The sequence below is a fragment of the Gigantopelta aegis genome, chromosome 10, assembly GCF_016097555.1.
Source record: "Gigantopelta aegis isolate Gae_Host chromosome 10, Gae_host_genome, whole genome shotgun sequence".
NCBI classification, from domain to species: Eukaryota; Metazoa; Mollusca; class Gastropoda; order Neomphalida; family Peltospiridae; genus Gigantopelta; species Gigantopelta aegis.
In genome coordinates, this window is record NC_054708.1 from 69,343,310 (window position 1) to 69,365,924 (window position 22,615).

The window sequence follows — 22,615 nt, forward strand, 5'->3', positions numbered from 1 at the left end:
AACAACAGACGCAGAAACAACCGCAATAGAAACATCACCTGGTACAACCCACCATATAGCTCCAACGTGAAAACCAACGTAGGTCACCAGTTCCTCAGATTACTCGATGAGTGCTTTCCCAAAAGCAACCCTCTCCACAAAATTATAAATCGAAAAACACCGTTAAAATTAGCTATAGCTGCATGCCTAATGTTGGAAAATAATTTCAGCGCATAACAAAACTCTACTTCAACAACACAGAGACAAAGACGCAGTTCCCCCCAGAGAATGCAACTGTAGACGAAGAGCTGAATGTCCACTTGAGGGCAAATGCTTGCAGAAAGGAGTAATATATCAAGCTACCGTTAATACACTCGATAACAACAAGCAAGAAACATACGTTGGTTTGACCGAGAACACATTTAAGACGAGATATACTGCGCACACGAGCAGTTTTCAAAACGCAACACAGAAGAACGCAACAGCGCTAAGTCAGTACATTTGGACACTGAAGGATAGATTCACCCCATACACCATTAAGTGGAAAATTTTATCCAAAGCAAAATCATACTCTCCAGCGAGCAAAAGATGTAACCTCTGCCTGAAGGAAAAACTGTTCATAATGTATAAACCTGAAACCAGCACACTAAACTCCAAGAATGAACTCGTATCAGCATGTCGACACAGACGCAAATACCTTCTGTGCGCATACCACACATCACCTATTATAGACCTGCATAGTGACGTAACCTCGACGTCACAGAGTCCATTACGTCATCAGCTTTCCGTTGACGGTGTAATTAAATCTACATCTGATGAGTGAGAGCAATAATTCAACTCTCTCACGAAACAAGCCTGTCATGTAGAGAAAAACATACACTTTTTAACGATATATATATATATATATATATATATATATATATATATATATATATATATAAACGCAACAAACATTGCACACATTATTTTGTACAATTGTTAATATTTATAATTAACAACATTAAAACATTTGTGTTTCTCACTTTAACACGCACACGCACACACGCACATGCACATACAAGTTTAGTTTGATATAATTTTTAAAACAATTTCACATTGAACATATGGAAATTGTCATGATTTGTACATGTCATATTTATAGCACGTAATTCATGTTAATTATTTCATTTGTAGTTTCGGTTTCCCTCACAAGCTCATTAGCGATCAGGATCGCGAATATAACAATGATGTGGTTGATGGCATTACGGATGCGCTGAACATTATTCATCGTCGAAACACAGCCTACCACCCGCAATGCAATGGACTGACACGTAGATCTCTATATTATAACATATTAGTGTCAACGCATACAACGCTACAATCGAAACTGAACCTATATAATTTAACATGATAATAAATGGATACAACCCCTCAATAAATGTTTACAAGTTGCTACCTGAACATCAATGTTTATATATTATACATTTTCTATGCAGCATTACAATCGACGACATCTTAATGTATGTTTTTTCCTAAGGTAACGCTCTTATTATTTTTATTTCAGAGAGGTTCAATCAAACGTTGGAGAATATGCTTTTAAAGTTGGATGAGGATGCAGGATGGGATACCCTGATCCCACAAGTTGTCTTTGGCTACAACACATCAAAGCATGCAAGCACCACGTTTTCCCCCTTTTTCCTTATGTACGGAAGGTGAGCTTTTCAAAGATACACCCAATGGTAATGATAAAGAGATAACTCTAAATTGGTTCTTAAGTAAATGCAGTTATTTTTTGGAATTAAACCTCCTCAACCTATTGGGCTTTTGCAGTTCCAACTAGTGCCCCACGACTGGTATACCAAATGTCGTGGTATGTACTGTCCTGTATATGGGAAATGCATATAAAAGATGCCTTGCTGTTTTTTCGGTAGGAGTAAACCATGGAGTGGCAACAGCGGGTTTCCTGTCATTAACTTTGTGGTCCTTAACTATATGTCTGACACCAGTATAACCGTAAATAAAATGTTTTGAGTGCGTCTTTAAATAAAACATAAACCCTTCAGTATATATTTATATTATAGGGAACCAGTTTTACCAAATGATGTTTGTGATTCCGACAATGAAGTGACGGAGCAACCAGACCCCAACGAAGCTTGCCAGGCTGACATCAGTTTTGAATATGGCTAACGTCGTTGGAAAGAAGGCAGTGACAACATCAAGGAAGCACAACATCGACAGAAAAGAAATTACGACCAAAGACGTGTTTGTCAACAGGTTTGAAAGCGTTTATAACAAACTGACAAATGACTGTTTGATTAAGTATAGGTAGATAAACTATAAATTGTGAGTCATCGTTCGTGGGTGTATTGAAAAAATATAAATTAACACTATAGTAGTTTTTAAAAAAAATAAAACGTAACGAATATTATTTATGTTCTTAAATCTTGAAACAACTAGTAAAGAGATAATACTACATATTTATTTGACAGGACATGTTAATTAGAAAACACGAATTAAATTATTTTTAAATACACATATCTAACGGATAATGTTTATGGGTCTACATTAGCAGGTAATAATTGCACGTGGGTATCAACAAAGCTCTTGTCATACATGTCTAAAATATTTATTGTATTTTTTCAGGACTTGTCTGTCGGTACTAAAGTTGTGTGTTTTTTACAACCTGCGGCGACAGGATCGCAAAGGAGGCAAACATGAGAGGCATGGGCTAGGACCATACATAATTCCAGGGTTAACAAAAAGTGGAACCTACCTGTTGTCGACTATGGATGATGGACTGGCGCTGAAAAGCGGTATTAATGGTGTGAATTTGAAAGAATGGCAGGAGGCATCACCGGCTAAAATGGTCAAATTCACTGAATAAATTTCATAATAATTAAAAAACTAACCAAACCAGTATTCCCAAGCAATGTACGTCCTAGGACATGCGTTCCTAGTTATGTTAATCCTAGGACATATATTCCTAGGAGATAGAGTCCGGGGAGACCTCGGTTCCGACGGACTTTCACTGGCTCCAATCCAGAGTGAGTGCACCTCTAGGCTTAATGGGTAATTGTAAGGCCACATACACCGATATTCACCTACTTCAGGGGTGTGACTATACGTGTGTCTCCCGGGTGTATAACTCCACATGGGGGATAATTACACGGCATGTACTGCAGGTTCTGTGCACCCCGGGCTCGGGTGATACCAAGATAGGTCAGCTGACAGCAAGTGTGCAGCACGGCCCTGTCAAGTCGTCCCATGCCGAACTTGAAATATGGCGGCTTCACCATTCATCTTACCATCATCCATGTGTGTTATGTCCAAAACACAAACAAACATGTTTTTGTATCTGTGTTAAATGTGTGTTGCGTTTATATATATATATATATATATATATATATATATATATATATATATATATATATATATATATATATATATACATACATATATATACTTTGTTGGGTACCCAGCCATGTTGGCATTACGGGTAATGAAAAGGCAGATTCTGTTGCAAAGTCTGCTTTGCCTTTGCCACATGCCAGTGTTGGTGCTCGCTGCAAGTTTTAATGGGTAACTACACGGCCACGATACCGGCCTGGCCGCTAACCCACTTAACCAGGATAGACAGCCCAGAGGGTTGAGGTGTTCCCAAGACAGGTTGCTTGAAAGTTAGCACATAAATCAGGTTCAAATGTGAGAGCGGCAACCCGATTCCACTAAGTACTCTTCTGAAATTTAATTGGATAGATAGTGGGGCAGATATGTTGACTTCTGGCAGAAAGAATATAACTTTGATTATAAAGGGTTCAAGACATGCTGATTTAAAAACTGCCCAGCTGAAAAAAACTATCATCGCTTTCCAATTTGCATAAATAAAAAATGGCGTCCTAATATCCCGGAAGATGGCCACACCACAATTAATTTCGCTATATGTTTCTATACAGCCTTAGTGGCTATAACATTTTTATTAAAAGGACATTCCTGAGTTTTCTGCAATTTTTAAGATTAACGGAGACTTTTTAAAGATTGCAATTACATATCAAATATATTTTTCTGCAAAATATATTGGTGACTGTATATTAAACGTGTTTCTGATCATTCTGTTATTTGTACTAGGTTAAATTTCGTTTTATTTCCTAAAATAAAAAATTTCGCACGTACGAAATTATTTGAAGACAAAATCCAGTTTGGGCTTCTTACACATATTAAGACGACCAGAAACACATTGAATATACAGACACTGATATTCTAAACAAGAAAATATATTTAATATGTAACTTTAATCGTAGAGATATTTAATTTTTCGGAAACACCTTACAGTGCAGCAAACTCAGGAATGTCCCTTTAATATCAGCAGGCCCGTGGATTTGTGTATGTACCTTTGCCTGCCTGGGGGACATATACCCTGAAAAGGGCAACCCCTGTTGTCCAGTTCTTTCTCCCAGTATATTAGTTTAAACAAACACACCCTCTAAACCAGGCCGGAGTACACCCATTTTACACAAAAAACTTTATTTTTCATGGACCGGAATTACCACAAACAAGTCTTCAATGTCAACAAGTTACACATGTTTACAAACTACATGATCTCCCCTGTCACTTCAGTCAAATAGTTGCCACTTTATAGCTGTCTGCCATGAAATAATTACAGTCAAACAGCAGACTACTTGCGCTGTCAAATTTCCGGATTTTTGACAACCAAATGGGAAGATATCTGTAATCTGAGGCCTATCAGTCCATTTGTCCCTCTAAAAACTGGTCCACACTAATGCATTCCAATGATATACATATTAAATTAGAGTATATAGTGGCTGTGTTAAAACACCTACCACAGTGACTTGTCATAGCCAATTTTAGCAATGGAAACTTGAGAGACACCAACTTCAAAATGTAATAACTTTATCAAATGTTTGAATTTTTTCATACAATAAACAGCTATTTCTTCTTCTACATATGTTCTATCTACACAGTGTGTCTTGGAAAGATTTTGAAATATTTAAAGAAAACAAAATCAATCATTAGGTTTTACTTCATTTTTAAATTTTGAAAAAAATAAAAATCTGTATCTGTAGAATTTTGCATTTTAGATATGATAATTGGAGGTTTATTAAAGATATGGTGACTGAATTCAAGGTACAGTTTTTATACACTAATTTGAGGGAAAATTAGACATGATAGGCCTCAGATTCAATTTTGACCTGCAATATTTACTGGAACTACTTCATTTACTGTATTAGACATGTAGCCACTTGGTAAAAGGGAAAACAGCCTCTATAAATGCATATTAATATGAATATGCCCTACAGACATTACTTAGGTATACACCATAATATGTTTTTTGTTGACAACAACTTTGAAAATGAAGATTTTGGCACAAAATGCCAATATAAATCCTACCAAGAGGTGCTTGCACCATATTTTTCAGTTTCCAGTGATAACTGTTAACAAGTGTAATCATGTACCAGTGTCTTGGAGACCTCACTGTAGTATTTCTTGATTGGAAGGATGTTTGTAGTAATGACCACTGAATATGCATTATGGATTATTCTGCCATATGTATTACAAGCCAAATGTTAACCTTTTTGGCACATTTTCTGCAATAAACTTGACAAGTGTACCAGCATCTGATTATTGAACACAATAAATACATCCAGACAGCATAGAATATTACCTGATTAAATTTTCTAAGGATAAAATACCATTTTTGAAAAATGACTGAAGTGTGTAATTTACATAAATGTAGGTGAAATGTATTATTAGAGTACTTAATCTTGTTAAAAACTGTATACTATTTATTTAAAGTGTTTAATTACATTTAGTAGTGATATATTCATTATATTTAGATCTTCTGTCTAATTGCAATAATTGAGAAACTCATTAAAATTCAATATTTAAAAAAACAAAAACATCTCAATATCGACGAACAAAATCCAACTTTTGCTCTTTTTTTACCAAATTATTAGCTCAAAACTGTTTAAAAATATTGCAACAACATGTAGTAACATCAGAGGTCATTTTATGCTATTTTGGAGGATACTGAAATTTAAAAGTTCAAAATTTTAATTTTAATTATTAATAAATAAAATTAAAAAAAAAAAAAAAATTGAAGCCAGATATCGTGCACTCCTTTACGTAAAATATCATGCACGTATTGACGGGTTTACGGTAATCTAAATTATATAGAATAGGTTTTAGAATACTTTAATCATTATGAACAGTTGACTAGTAACCATCCAACACGTTATATGTAACGTTTCACATTTGCTGCACTAATAATGCAAACTATCTACCCATGATCACCCAAAACTAAAACATACTTATGACATCCATCTATGTACAGTGTCCAACACAGAACCATTAGTTCTTTTTTCTTTTTCAACCCCATTCTTCTAGTGATGGCAGTATTGATCGATCAAAGAGAGAATGCACCAATATGTGGCCAGCAGCTTTATTTGGTGGAATGTTTTCTATCTGGCGATTCCCATATGCAAAAAAAATGTTTTGGGGTGGGGGTTTTGAAGGGATGTTGTCTTCATTTAGTGTACATAGCTGTGGGGATTGCTGTCACCAGTCACCAAGAAATCTATTTTAACTTGGTGCATTCGACGGGTGGTTAAATAGTAGCCACAGTTGTGGCATGGTTGTCCCTGTCCCACTAAAGGTATATGTCACATCGTTACATTGCAGAAGAGGTAACCCTCATTCGCTTTGTCCTCTCAGTTAGGTAGCGATGATGTGTGCAGGTATGTACCGCATATATTACCATGTCCATCACTTTAATATGTCATTTAGATTGTAAGCAATGAGCAATGGTGGCCATTTGACATCATGTAAATAAGAAAATGATTTTAAAAACTCAGCTTGGCTCCATATTTTTTTTTTTTTTTTTTTTTTTTTTTTTTTTTTTTTTTTTTGGGGGGGTGGGGGTGGAATCGGCATGTATTAAAACCCTTAAAAAGCCAGTTTCACGTTTTTGCCATAAGTGAATATATTTTTAAAATATCTGCCCCATTAATAAGAACGAAGATCATGTTCACAACACATACACCCCCCTCCAAAAAAAAACTAAAAAAAACAACTAATAATAATAAATACATTTTTTAAACCCCCCCCCAAAAAAAACTATATGATAATTATATTTCCTATATTGTCATGTGCACAAATAACATACAAGGTGTTTAGAATGCATCTTTTAATTTCAAAGTGAGTCAAATTAACACACAGATATGTTGCCAGTGTCAAGAGGTGTCCAGGTTATCCGTAGGTGAGCGTTCTAGTATAGATCTGAAACGAAGTCAACAGATATGAGTAAGACATCTTAGTGTTTGGTTTTAACGATTTTATTTTTATTTTTCTTGCTTATTGCATTAATAATTTTATAAATATTAAATACTAAAATGTCACAAGTTCTATTAATTTCCACTGTATGCCCAATACACTGGCAGCGAGTTCGCATGCATATTATTATATAATTATTATAGCATTCCTTTTGACCCAATTGTTTCACCTTTTTTTAGGCAGATAAAAGAAGAAACTAATTTAAACGTACGAGGATTATTATAGACAAAACACACACTTTCTCTCGCATTCACACACATTTGAAGATTTAATGTTTTACCTAATATATAAAAAAATTCCCGCATCCGTGGCCCTTTCCGCCCCAGCATCCTAATTATTTCAACGCAATGACAAGGTATAAGTGTTTACCTAATAGTACATCATCTTCTTGCCGTATCCGTATCCGCCGCCCATGCCGCCAAAGCCTCCCATGCCTCCCATGCCGCTATAGCCTCCGTATCCGCCGTAACCTCCCATGCCTCCCCAGCCTCCGTATCCTCCCATGCCTCCAAAGCCGCCCATGCCTCCCATGCCTCCAAAGCCGCCCATGCCTCTCATGCCTCCAAAGCCGCCCATGCCTCCAAAGCCGCCCATGCCTCCAAAGCCGCCGCCATATCCTCCATAACCATAGCCGTATGAAGGTTTCACGATGATGCCAGCGCTTGTCATAGCCAGACAGGCCAGGGCGAGGATCACGAGTTTCATCATGTTGAAAACTGAAATGGAAATAGTTCTAATGAGAGCATTTTTAATCTTCAGGGATATTGGTATTAGATGTCATGAACGACAAGAAGAAAAGTATTATTTTACTTTGATAGGGAAGTGAACAACAAAAAAAGACATGCGCAAACAACTATTAGGTGAAGATGTTAACACAAATATGTGTGCATTACATGTTTCGGGGGTTTTGTTCGGGGGGGGGGGGGGGGGGGGGGGTTGGGGGGTTGGGCGGGGGTTCGGTTGGGTTTAATTTAACTGCGGTAGGTGCTATGTAACTTAACGTAAATTTAGTTTATAAAAATTAAATTAACATACAATATGATGAACATACAATAGTAAATCAGGAATTGTAGTTTCTAAGAATTGTAGGTCTAGACTAAACTCAAATGTTTATGCCGCCTTTGTTGCTATTTTTGTTTGTTACTTTGTTTGTTTTTATTTTTCTATAATATTTCATTCCCTTTCCAATTATTTTTCATTAGGTCACTTAGTTACCTTAGATATTGGACAGTTATTCATTATAATATGTACGAATAAACTGTACATGTGTAATGTAAATTCTGAAAATAGCAATCACATTAGTTAAGTACGTAGTTCTGTGAAGAGAATTGGGAACATTCACCATTTTCACTTCAGTTTTACGATTTTAAAATATAGTTAAAATTGTTCAGCATGTCCTCCACCCCGTCACGGTGTGAGGTAAATAGAACTTCATAATAGAACTTCATGATACTAACGATTATCATGACTGTCATTAGGAAAATGTAACTGGAATCAGAGATCTTAAAACTATGTTTTCTTCATATACTACGGTCTATGATTATTTCCTGTGTAGAGAATTTCATTTTGTACCATTTAAGGAAAATAGACAAAATCATTATCAGTAGTAATAATAAAAACTAACGTAATTGGGAAACACGTTCATCAGCAAGTATCGATGAGAAACAAATATTATACAATTATAAATGTATTTTACTTACCTTGGTGGGAACGATTGTAGATTGGGAAGAGTGCGAAGGTGTGAGTGTTGAACAGGATTTCTCAGCCATTTTTATAGAAAGTTTTTCTGTTTGATAATTTTGATGGATTTATGCTTCCTGTCTACAATTTTCACGTTATATTATTAATTGTTAGTTTTAAGGGAAAATATCTCTAATTTATGTCTACGTATGCTTAATTATTTATTTGATCGATTAGGAACATATTTTCTTACAGTTTTATCTATTTAATGTAATAAACTTCACAGCTCCAGGCTGTTAATTCTGCTGACACGAATATAAAGGCTCAAACAATTATTTAATTCCAAATTATAAATCTTGCCACCGCAAAGTCCATGTCTACATGTATGTATATACAATTTATCTCGAAAATAAAAATCAAATTTAGGAAAGCAGAATATTATATACAACAAGATAGATTTTGAAAGAAACTAGTGATACGTGAAACGAAATAGCGATGGCACAATGTGAAATCAAATCACTGGGCTTCTTCTAATCAAAATGATGTCTTTGTTTAACTATCTTGAGTTTAATTATTGTCGTAGAGTGTAACGTGTTCATTTCACATGTACAAATTCTTGTATAATTGATTTATTGTTCTAGGTGGAACCAACGTTTTTATTTTTTCTCAGTCCAAATAGTGGCCCACTCACTTTTTATCTATCTCTCACTGTCTCTTTCTCTATCACCTTTTCTCTCTCTCTCGCCATTTTCTCGCTATCTCACCATGTTTCTATCGCTAGCTTTGTCTCTCACACCATCTCTCTCTCTCTCTCTCTCTCTCTCTCTCTCTCTCTCTCTCTCTCTCTCTCTCTCTCTCTCTCTCTCTCTCTCTCTCTCTCTCTCTCTCTCTCTCCCAAGTGTTTCAGTTAACACGTGCATTTGCCGATTTCAAATTGTAGGGTTCGTCTCAAAAAATTAAATGAGAAATCATGCGCTGTACGAAGAACGTTCGGTTGAGGATACGGTACTAGAGTCTTTCGTTAAATCCGATTTGATCTTGACAGTGTATTATCGACAATCGTACCTTCCTATTTCAGAATTAATTTTGTATCAAGTGTTAGTAGAACTTTTAAAGTTTAGTTTGTATATATTAGTAACACATTAATCATGTATATATTTTTAAAATAAAATATACTAAAGTAGACAATGAACGTTTTCACTTCTTAATTTTACGGGTGTTAAAATCGACAAATTCAAATAAATATTCTTTCGTAGTTGTAGTTTGTTTTTTGGGGTTTTTGTTTTTTTTGGGGTTGTTTTTTTTTTTTGGGGGGGGGGGGGGGGTGTTGGTTTGTTGGGTTTGGGGTTTTTTGGTGGGTTTTTTCTGTGTTTTTTTTTTTTTTTTCCGGGGGGGGGGGGGGGGTGTTGTTTAACGACATCAATTGGATGTCAAACATTTGGTAATTTTGACATATAATCTTAGAGAGGAATCGGGTGCATGTGCAGGGGGGGGGGGGGGGGGGGGGGGGGTCGAAACCCTTACCTGCCTAAGCTGAAAAAAAAATTGAAATATATTTTCTGGAGGAACATGGCCCCATATAAACTTCGCTCAACACAGTCTATAACCCCAACCCCGCTAAAATCTCTGCACACGCGCCTTGGAAACTCGCTTTTTTTCTTTTTCTTTTTCTTTCTTTTTTATCAAGGGGTCGTTTATATGTACTATCCCACAGACAGGATATCACATACCATGGCCTTTTATATACCCGCCGATGGGGATCGATTCTAGACTGACCGTGCATTTAAAAAAAAAATACGTTTTACGTCTAAAAATAACATATAGTCTTAAAAAATGTTACATAAATCGAACACACCACCCTCTTCCTCTAACCCTAGAGCGTTACGTAATTATTAACATCCTCCCTCCCCTGCGCGTGCTGTAACCTCACCGTGGTGCAGGGGTGTAAAATTATCTTTGAGAATGGCCAATACAGCACAAATCCCCTTGTTTTCTTCGTGATATAATTGAAATTTTGAGTAAAAGTCAGTATCTATCTGTGATATTTGTATTTTTGCACAGTTGTTTACACCCCTACGCGTGCTGTAACCTCACCGTGGTGCATGGGTGTAACATTCTCCTTGAGAATAGCTAATACAGCACAAATAAATTTTGAGTAAAATTCAGTATCCATCTGTGATATTTGTGTTTTTGCACGGTTCTTTACACTGTGTTTTTGTTTAAATCGTGAATTTTTATATTGATGTTGATCATCACTTTATTTGTTTGCATTACTATAATTTGACAACCAATAGCTGATGTATTTTCGTGCTGGGGTGTCGTTAAACATGCATTCATTAACACCCCCTTACATGTAACGCGTATACCTACCGCTGGCCACTGTCAAACTTTCAAGGCAAATCCCCCACCGACCCCTGGAAAGATTTTATACCATACCTCTAAGGATATAAATATGTTTTGGAGATATGAGACAGCCCCTTGATCAAGACAGTTAAATTTGTTCAAAATCACGTGAGAAGCTCAGCGCCTGCGCAAATCACGTAAAGTCCCAGTTCTACTGGCGTCCCGCTAAATGAAGAAAACCAAAGCTGGCCATTGCGTTTGTAGTTGACCTAGATAATGTAGATAAGCGAGCATTGCGAAATTATAGCGATATGGTGGACCGTATATGTACCAAACAGAACTGAATTATCTATTCTAGATGCTTAAATAATACAAATATTCCAGGGACTGCTGCAGCTTTAATTATACACGGTAATGAAAGTGGCAAATTAAATGTTAGAGTTGCATATCATGCATATACATGTGTCTTTAAAACATACCAGCAAGTTGCTTGTATTACCGCTTTTCATTTTAACAGGGTGCCCAGATTGGGCATATTGTAGTATTTGTACTGTTTGAAGGGACTTACGGCTTCTTACATGTATTCATGATTTATATTATTAGTTTGCATGCGTTTTTTAAATAACTAATTATGTGGGTGTTTATTGGTTCATTATACTTTAATGTACTTGGTTTTACATAAAATATGGTTTCAGAAGTAGTTTGCAGTTACATATAAACAGATATCGATATTCGTCACCAATGTCGTTCATTTCACAAAGTGTGCAACGTCTGTTTTCTAAAGGGATATTATTCCATCGTCCAGTTTTAATTGGTAGTTCGCAGTTCTGTATTTAATATGGTTGGACAGATAGTTTCGGGTAAAATGTTAAAATATTTTTCTAAGCTAAGAAGATATATCTTTATCTCTGTTCCAGTTTTGGATGTACTGGTCATGCTGTCTTAATTGTATTTGTTCTATTAATGTTTTAGTGGATTGGAAGTTTTGTCCATGCATCTGGCATGTTATTAATCCATTTATAATTATGTTCATTCAAGACCTGATCACTCAACATTAATTCCTGCGGTAAGAATGAAATCTTTGTTTGGTTTCCCGTTACAATCCTAGCCCAGAAGCTAATTATTGTTTGTTGTGTAATGAATTTGAGTGGCTTTCTTCCAAGTTCGCCATATAGTATGAACAACAGTGAGCTCTTTTTAAAGGTGGTATGCGCCTCACGAAGTTTACATGTATGGTTTCAATATTATATCGTTATTTTCATATCCCCATATTTCACAACCATATAGAAGGATTGGGTTTATCATAGAGTCCAATAGTTTTAATTTACTTTCGATTGATAGGTTGTTATCTTTAAATTTCGATAAAAGGAAATACATAGCTTTTGTTGCTCGTCGGTTTTGTTAGCAGTTTTTGGTTGTGTTGAATTTATTAGATTTGCTTAGCGTTAGTCCTGGGTATTTGTGCTCCTTTATATTCTCAATTACCTTATTGCCATGCGTAAATATGTCCGTGCAATCCTTTGTATTACCCTTACATGTTACTACTTTAGTTTCGTTGATGTTCACTTTGAGTTTTCAGGTATTGCAATATTCGAAAAAGCATTTAATGTATGTTATAGGCCAGATGTTGAGGAAGCTAGTAAGGCAGTGTCGTCCGCGTATAGAAGGCTTAATAGACATACACCTGTTTCAAGAAATGTGTCTACGTCGTCTATTGCATTAGTAACAACCGTACCGTTTTGGCTTTTTAAACGATCGAAAACGATCGTGCGTTACCGATCTACTGATTGCCGCAAGAACAGAACAGATTTTTACTACACCCAGGCCATGAGGCAACGGCGTATGGCGAAACATGAAAAAATACATAATGTAATATGTGACAAGACAGGACAGGTTTTAGAGGAAAACATTAAATAGTAAATGATATAGTATATGAATAGTTAAATTATATAACTACAAGTGTTAGCACTTTTGTAGCCTTCACCAGTCAGAAAATTAAATGATTACTGAAAGTTAACCTGGCATAATGCATTGAACAAACAACACCATCTAATGTGTTTGTTTATGTGTCAAAGAAGATTCCCTCCCATTCTGCCTACAACCAACTTTGGCTACGCTCAGTTTACCTACTGTATGAAAAAGTGACATCCGCAGTTAAAAGTGGAACACTCCCTGTTACTGTTGTGTCTCAAACCACTACAGTAATATTGTATTATATAAACAATTAAGATTAAAATGAAGATAATTAACGTAATTGGGGTTTAGATCACCTTCCCCGTGTAACCGAATTTACAGAGTATTACAATAACAACCTGAGTTGATGACGACTCCTTGTTTAAGGTAGCTATGTGGAACCAGCATGGCAACATTGGTCCTAGAAGGTAGTACAAACCAAATAACTCCCGGCTGGGTCAAAGTTCGAGATGCACTGTAGGGTCCGCTAGTGTTCACCTGTCCACTTGTGTAACAATGAACACTAGCGGTTGCAATGTTGACCGCTAGTGTAATAATTTAAAATGTTACAGTAACAGTCAACACAGTCGACTAATTTTACTACATCGACCGTTAGTGTAACAACGACAACGATTAGAACAGCATATAAATTAATTTAATTATTGAATATTCTTGTCCGTGTATTGGATAGATAACTGGATTCAAAACCAGTAGATACTTGGTTCGAACCCAGCGATAGGCTGTCTGGGCGTTTTAGGACAGGACAGGACAATATTTTACCATGCTTATGTCCACCAAAGGTTCAAGCATGCCCCCCCCCCCCCACCCACCCCACCCCCCATGGGTACAGACTCCGTCTTCAAAGGACGAGTCCCAAAGTCTGAGGGTGTACCCAGGGTGGGAGATGGCGTTTTAATTGCTAGCGCCATTTAAATAACTTAGTGGGTTGATCATCATGTTCATAACTGATAGGTACTGTGTTCGAACCAAACCAGAGGCTATGTGGATGTTATAATTACCAGCGCCATCTAAGTAGCTTAGTGAGTAGATCATCATGTTCATAACTGATTGGTACTGAGTTCGAATCCAACCAGAGGCTATGTCTGTGTCTTAATCACCAGCTCTATCTAAGTAGCTTAGTGGGTAGATCATCATGTTCATAGCTGATAGGTACTTGGTTCGAACCCAACCATATTGCAAGAGCCATCTTGATAGCTTAGTGGTTAGATGACCGTGTTCAAAGATGGTAACTAGTACAGATTTCAAACCATCCCAGAGACGGTTTCATAATCATCATCAGGTTTGATATATTTATATTAATTTATAAAATTAATTAACTAATTTTTTTTTTTACATCTTTATTAGCATAATCATTACAGCGACAGGTTTCAAGTTAATACTGTCGACGAGACCAACAAATATTTTCAATACTGAACCATCTGTTTTGTTCTTCTCTAAGAAACAGCCATGCTCTGTTCCATCGTGTGTTTCTAATAATTTCCCTTAAACATAAAACTACACCGCTTCCTCTGCCAAAGGTACGAATTAGCCGCTGCACGCTAATAGGTGTTGGAACACTGGGTAATGTTGAACTGGATATATATATTCTTGGGGTTTCAGTTTCATTTACTATAGCACTGAAGAATTTGTTGACACGTTGTAACGTATATCTTGTACTGGGATCGTCTTTAATGCAAATATTAATTATAATACGTTGGATATCTCGCAAGAGAAATTCTGTTGAATAGTGTACATCTGACTGAGGTGACTGTATTTGTTCAGGAACATCCTCCTGGTCAATTCGTGGATGCGGTGTAGTTTGTTCATCTTCGTCTGTTTCTACTCCGGACTTGTCAGCTTGAAAGACTCCACTTTCATCAAGTAATCGGGTGTATGTGTTGTCTGTGACTTTTAAGCTTACGTAATGCTGACCGCCTTCCTCAGGAAAATGTCCAATATATATTAGAGGCAAACGGTCATCAAACATACCATCATCTGATACCAGTCTAGTGTATTCAGTACCGCGTGTTCAGACCACAAAACATTGCATATTATATTCCCTCATTAGTGCCTGCAGTGTCAGGTGATCCCCATATGTTCCATCACGGGTCATAGAAGTCAGATAGTCTTGGAAGTTTCCATAACAGAAGGTTTCGTATGCATCAGCGAAGGCCGTTACATGTCTTACAGATTCTTGCCGAAGTTGACTAGGCGTCCGATTTAAACCTCTCAGAGACAACTGGTGCGATATTGCTTCAAATTGACAATTTCCATCTCTCCGAGGATCCATCAGTATTTGAATTGACTTGTCATTGAAGACATCAAACTCTTTTAAACGGTCTTCATGTGTAACAACAATGTGATATTTGGCCAAATTGTTTTTTATTTTTGTAATGTTCTTTAACAATGAATAAATAAATGGTTTGTTGACAAATTTGTTAAAAGAAATCAATCTTTAAATCACCGACCCCCCCCCCCCCCCAACTAAAAACACACACACACATAAAACAAACAAATTTAACACAGGCCCATAGCCAGGATTTTGCAAAGGGGAGGTGTGTGTGTGTGGGATGGATTGTGGGGGTGGCGAGTAATTTGGACATATGACGGTTGTATTTTGAAACGCCCAAGTTGTGTAGAGAATACTGAGTGCATAAAAATGCGATTTCCTAGCATATGGAAGCTACATTTTCGACTATTTTAATTCTTGTTATTTTGATATCTTAAGTCCATTTTATAGTCTTACCTCCTGTCACCCTTGTTAATATAAAATAAACTTAAATTGAGCCTATAATCAAGCTTGGGTCAGTTCACATGCCCCAGGTGTAGCCGTTTGGGGTAGTACCCACTCCCCTACCCCTATGTTTTTTTTTATTGCCGCTATTCCCCATCCCTAAAAAAATCCAAGCTATACTGGCGGCATTGATTTCTTCTGATGTCTTTGATGTGTGGTACTGGAACACTTTGATGTCGATTGTTTCAGATGTAGCCTATCCTACTTGGAATTAAAAGGAAAGGAATGCTTTAAACGACACTCCAGCAAATTGTTGTGGTGGTTTTTTGTGTGCTTTTTTTTCAAAAAGAAAGAATAATGTTCATAGTACATAAATTAAAAAACAAACAACTACAAGTAAATTATTTTGCAGAAAAAAATAATACATTATTCAACAAAACGGAGCTTCATTTTGAAATTACTATTTGTTACAAATGTTTGGTTTGAACGCATTGCCATTACGTGACGTAAAAAACAAATGACATTCATACCTCCATGATCATAAACAATGAAATACATAAGGGTATCTCCAATATTAGAGTATTATTGCAAATAATTGTGGAATAGTGTTCAAAATATTGTTGTATTGCTGAAATATTAATGTATGTTGAATTATTAAAATTGAATGTTATGTTTTTGAAGTTCATACGCTGATGAACATCAAAACCGTTTTACTTACATAACATCAACAATATACCATTCAATTCTTAAATAATACCTGTAAATTTCTGAAATGTACTTATTTACTCAGGTATATTTTAATATTATCTGAATCAAAAGAAAGTTTTGTTGCTGTTTATTCAGCAGCTAATAGGTGTCAAATATAGCGTGTTTTTGCGACATTAGAAGAAACCATTGCCGTCATAATATAGTCTATTCGTTTTTTAATAGTACCAAGGGTCTGTTACGTGTGTTTTCCCATAGATAGGACAGCGCATACCACTTGCCAGTTGCAGATATACAAAAGAATACGCGCATTTGTTAGAACTAAAATTCATATACTATGTGAATAAATTGAAACAGTGTTACCATGCCACTTTAAAAGTCAAGGCTGTTATAGTCCGGTGCACTGTGTCTATATTATTACTTTCGTACAGAATTTTTGGGGATTTGCCTTATATGTTTGACACATAACAGCCTCTGGAAAAACAGTACGCTGGGGTGTCCTTATCACAAATATTCTAATATTCTAATATCTTCTATCTTCAAGGAACATAATTCTGTCATGAAACTCAAACTGTGTCTGTAACTCCACATGATATATACAAACTTCCAGCTCAATATCTTGACTTATTGCAAAGAAAAGTCTAGGAAAAGGCTGACGGACAGACTGACAGATGTTGGAGACAAAACCTATAGTTCCCTCCGGTTAGGCTGGTAGAGGACTACTAAACACCCTTGAAAAAGTAAAGTTTGTTTTATTTAATGACGCCACTAGAGCACATTAATTTTTATCTTACCATCGGCTATTGACTAAAACACCCTTAAATTCTCTCTTGTACAACAATAGGTTTTGATAATGAATTTTTTTTTTAATTATTATTTGTTGCAGTACGATATTGAATACGATGTGATGTTTCTTTCGCATTTCATTGATATAAATTGACTAAATCAAAATAATGTCCAACATCAAAACCAGTTATGTGAACACTAACGGTCGACATTGTACATAGTTAACCGTTAATGTTCACGTTGTTACACTAGCGGTCAACATTGCAACCGCTAGTGTTAACGTCAATTTTGTGAACACTAACGGTTGCATTGTCGCCGTTAGTGTTCATATTGTTACACTAGCGGTCAACATTGCAAGGCACCGAACGTTTGATAGAGAAGTTAACACCACAAGTCCTGTGATTGGTGATAAATGTGAGTGTGTTGGGTGTAAATAGTTTCATCTGGGCAAAAAATGTATGCAATTTTATTTCATCTAGTACCACTGTGTCAAGTAGACTTGTGCTTGAAACATGTGAGGGTACCTGTAACAAAAGTACTAGCATTTTGTGCGGAACTAGGTAGTCGCTACCCGTTATCTCTGAAATGAGCAGCTTCGCCCCCAATTTTTTCTGATTCACTTTAAGAGTGAAGGGTTGTAGTATTTAGTTTCAAGGTGGCCACCAGGGAGAGACACGCCAAGACGAGGATTGAGACTTTCATCTTCTTCGTTTTTAGAGAAACGTTTGTAAAATGCCAATAGTACAGTTTCGGATATCAAAGAAAGCACATTTGTCATTGCTCATGAACTGTGGTTTTGGTCTCGTAGAATCTGGCCTACGTTCAGCCAGCCATTTTTTGCTAAACGTTTCGCAAATTAGTCTGACTGGTCCTCGAAGTGATCATTCGGATTAATGTGTAGCATATAATTGATGTATATTAAAGGGACATTCCTGAGTTTGCTGCATTGTAAGATGTTTCTGACTAATAAAATACTTCTACGATTAAACTTACATATTAAATATATTTTATTGTTTAGAATATCAATGTCTGTATATTCAATATGTTTCTGGTCGTCTTAATATTTGTAAGAAGCCTAAACAGGATTTTGTCTTCAAATAATTTCGTATTGTGGGAACTAAAATGAAATTTAACCTAGTACAAATAGTACCACAATCAGAAAAAGCGTTTAATATACAACCACTAATATTTTATGCAGACAAATATATTTGATATGTAATTACAATCGTTAAAGAGTCTCTGTTAGTCGATAAGATCTTAAAAATTGCACCAAACTCAGGAATGTCCCTTTAATTATGCATTTGAAAATGTCCTCTTCTTACACATTGTAATGTGTCTGAGTGTTGTTTAATAAATCTTGAAATCTTGAAATGCAAACCAGTATAGCAAGCGTTGGCAAAAACCAGCTTGCAGAAGGCATTCATCAATGTGTCGTGGTTTGTGATATCCTGTCTGTGGGAAATTGCATATATAGAACCCTATATTTTGACCTTTTTTCATTTGAGCATAAATAATTATGGCTAGTCTTAATATGTATCAAATTGTATTATCCTCCAGATATTTTTAAAACAATTCACTACTAAATAAAATTATGTTCTTGTAATTCTTTTCTGGGATTTATTTGAAGGTATAATCCATTTCTTTTAAAATAAAATTATAAAAAAATAGTTTATCGCCACATTAATATTTGAATTCATAATGTTTATTTTTAAATTATATCTTACAAAAGGCGATATAAAATATACAATTATATAATGTTTCTTTCATTTACATGAGGGGTGGGACGTAGCCCAGTGGTAAAGCGCTCGCTTGATGCGCGGTCGGTAGGATCGATCCCCGTCGGTGGGCCCATTGAACTATTTCTCGTTCCATCCAGTGCACCACGACTGGTATATCAAAGGTCGTGACATGTGCTATCCTGTCTATGGGATGGTGCATATAAAACATCCATTGCTACTAATGGAAATATGTAGCGGGTTTCTTCTCTAGGACTGTGTCAAAATTACCAAATGTTTGACAACCAATAGCCGAGGGGTTAATAAATCAATGTGCTCTAGTGGAATGAATGAATGAATGTTTAACGACACCCCAGCACGAAAAATACATCGGCTGTTGGGTGTCAAACTATGGTAACGCAAACAAATAAGGTGATGTTCAACATCAATATAACAATTCAAGATTTAAATAAAAACAGTGTAAAGAACTGTGCAAAAATACAAAGATCACAGATAGATACTGACTTCTAGTCAAAAGTTCAATTTGTGCCGTATTGGCCATTCTGAAAGAGAATGTTACACCCCTGCACTACGGTGAGGTTACGGCACGCGCAGGGGTGTGCTCTAGTGGTGTCGTTAAACAAAACATACTTCTTCTTCTTCCTTTACACGATATGCATATTGTGCATCTGTATTAACTAGAGGTAGGAACTGACGACAAAATAAAATCCGGATCGTATATTTTATATTTTATATTGTAAAAGTACAAGGTGTTCGACACATGATAGATAGGCTAACGCTGCCAGGTGAGGCTGATAACAGTGACATTTCTTTTGTTTGTGGAGGTTTAAGTTTTCTATAATTGGTGGAGTAATGCAGTCATCGAATTTAAGAACACAACGAAAATATAACACATGTATACATATAATACGAATATACGTTTTGGATCCACGAATTTAAGTATAAATTGATTTTTAAAAACCACACACACACACACACACACTCTCACACACACACACACACACACACACACACACACACACACACACACACACACACACACACACACACACACACACATACACACACAAAAGCTCACGAAAATAATATATTTCACAGTATATCACTTGAAACATTCACGTACCTCTTCCGCTGACCTTCGCTACAATAAGTTGTTGTTACGTCACAATTTAAACTGCTAGCGATCGCAAAACATTAACAAAATATGTTGGGGGTTTTATGGCTACGAAGCCATAATTCAGGTATGTATAAAAATTTAGTTTGACTCTGTTATTACTTCACTCATATATATATCAAGTTTGTAGATTAACCAGATTTAAGAAGAAGGAAATATTTTATTTAACGACGCACTCAACTTATTTTATTTACGGTTATATGGAAACAAAGAATGTTTTATTTAACGACGCACTCCACACATTTTATTTACGGCTATATGGCGTCAAACATATGGTTAAGTAACACACAGATGAGAGAGGAAACCCGCTGTCGCCACTTCATGGACTACTCTTTTCGATTAGCAGCAAGGGTTCTTTTATACGGTTACATGGCGTCAGACATATGTTTAAGGACCACACATATTGAGAGAGGAAACCCGCTGTCGCCACTACATGGGCTACTCTTTTCGATTAGCAGCAAGGGATCTTTTATATGCACCATCCCACAGAATGATATGCCAGTTGTGGTGCACTGGATGAAACGAGAAATAGCCCAATAATCCCACCGACAGTGATCGATCCGAGACTGACCACGCATCGAGCGAACATTGTACCACTGGGCTACGCTCCGCCCCCTTAACTAGACTTAATGTCTATTTTCACAAGTTGAAAGTAGGGTCTGCGCCTTTAAAAGTATATATTTTCAGGCCGTTTAGTGGAATGAAATGTCATGTTGTTCTGACTTTGAGGCATAAAATCCAGTCTGTGGGATGGTGCATATAAAAGATCCCTTGCTACTAATGGCAAAATGTAGCGGGTTTCCTCTCTAAGACTATATGTAAAAATTACCAAATGTTTCACATCCAATAGCCGATGATTAATAAATCAATGTGTTCTGTTGGTGTCGTTAAACAAAAAACAATATGGCATTAAACAGGAAAAAATCTCTTTACGTCCATTAGTACTGAGAGGTCTAGTATTTACGCTGTAATTTTGGCGTGTTTTCAGTTAAGTATATTAATTCCTTAATTCAATTATTTAAAATAAATACATCAAATCAACCTAATCATGAAGTACATTATTCAGAACATATGAAGGAAATATGTTTTTAAAGTTCTAAACGTATTTCACTTACCTTTGTTGGAACGACTGTAGCTACGGTAAAGTGTTGAACTGGAATTCTGAGGCGATTTTATACAGAAAAGTTTATCGCTTTGATGGATTTAATTTCCTGCTTGCAATTTCACTTTTTAAAACATATCCCTCACTCCTGAGTTTTCCTTTCTGTCTTAAAGCATTATTATTAATTTATTTTTTCAAACCAAAATGACATTAGTTAATATGTTTGTATGATTAATTATGAATTGGTCAGTTAAACATATATTTTGTGTATCTATACCTGTATATGCATATAAATGTGCAGTTGGAGGTGGGGGGGGGGGGGGGGGGGGGGGGCGTTGTTAATTTTGTTGTTCACACGACTCTATGTAAAGAGTTATGGAATACGATTACGTCACTGTTTTGCAAACTGTGAAATTACGTTTGTTGAACGAATTTAAGAACACAGCAAAAATGTAATACATGTAAATATAATAGAAATGTCATTTGTGTTTATGATAACACACATCAAAAAACAAATCTGTGTTATCGGTTAAAGACATATGACTGGTTGCTCCTACGTGACTTTTAAGTGACTAAATTAACCTGAAATAAACAGATTAGCTACAAGCGCAACGGTCGTAGATATCCCCAAGTTGAAAAATACATTTATTTTAAACCTGATTGTTTGCGGGATTTTTTTACCTCGTGTATGTGTGTGTGTGTGTGTGTGTGTGTGTGTGTGCGTGCGTGCGTGCGTGCGTGTCATAATATGCTGCCATGCTGACAATGGGAGATTACTCTTGGACGTCGTAGTTAAGCCATTAGACATATGGCTGGTAGGTACAGGGTTCGCAGCCTGGTACCGGCTCCCACCCAGAGCGAGTTTTAACCACTCAATGGGTAGGTGTAAGGCTACTACACCCTCTCCTCTCTCACTAACCACTAACAATTAACAACTAACTCACTGCCCTAGACAGACAGCCCAGATAACTGAAGTGTGTACCCAAGACAGTGTGCGTGAACCTTAATTGGATATAAGCACGAAAATAAGCTGAAATGAACTAAAACGTCTGAGTGATGAGGCAATGGAGCAATATCGAGACAACTGGTTAATGAAC

At 36.3% G+C, this 22,615-nt stretch overlaps 2 protein-coding genes across 2 annotated transcripts; one reads left to right on the forward strand and one right to left on the reverse strand.

Moving 5' to 3' along the window:
- Window positions 1-2,100: 2,100 nt before the first annotated feature.
- Window positions 2,101-3,161, forward strand: LOC121383105. Its single transcript, XM_041512888.1, has 2 exons — window positions 2,101-2,232; window positions 2,602-3,161. The coding sequence occupies exons 1-2, from the start codon at window positions 2,138-2,140 to the stop codon at window positions 2,840-2,842; spliced, it is 336 nt and encodes a 111-aa protein (XP_041368822.1). The 5' UTR covers window positions 2,101-2,137; the 3' UTR covers window positions 2,843-3,161.
- A 3,983-nt stretch (window positions 3,162-7,144) lies between these two features.
- Window positions 7,145-9,137, reverse strand: LOC121384628 (glycine-rich cell wall structural protein 2-like). Its single transcript, XM_041515091.1, has 3 exons — window positions 9,006-9,137; window positions 7,675-8,021; window positions 7,145-7,251 (listed from the first exon to the last, which is right to left on the reverse strand). Exon 2 carries the CDS (start codon window positions 8,011-8,013, stop codon window positions 7,675-7,677), a length of 339 nt encoding a protein of 112 aa, XP_041371025.1. The 5' UTR covers window positions 8,014-8,021; window positions 9,006-9,137; the 3' UTR covers window positions 7,145-7,251.
- Between the last annotated feature and the right edge of the window lie 13,478 nt (window positions 9,138-22,615).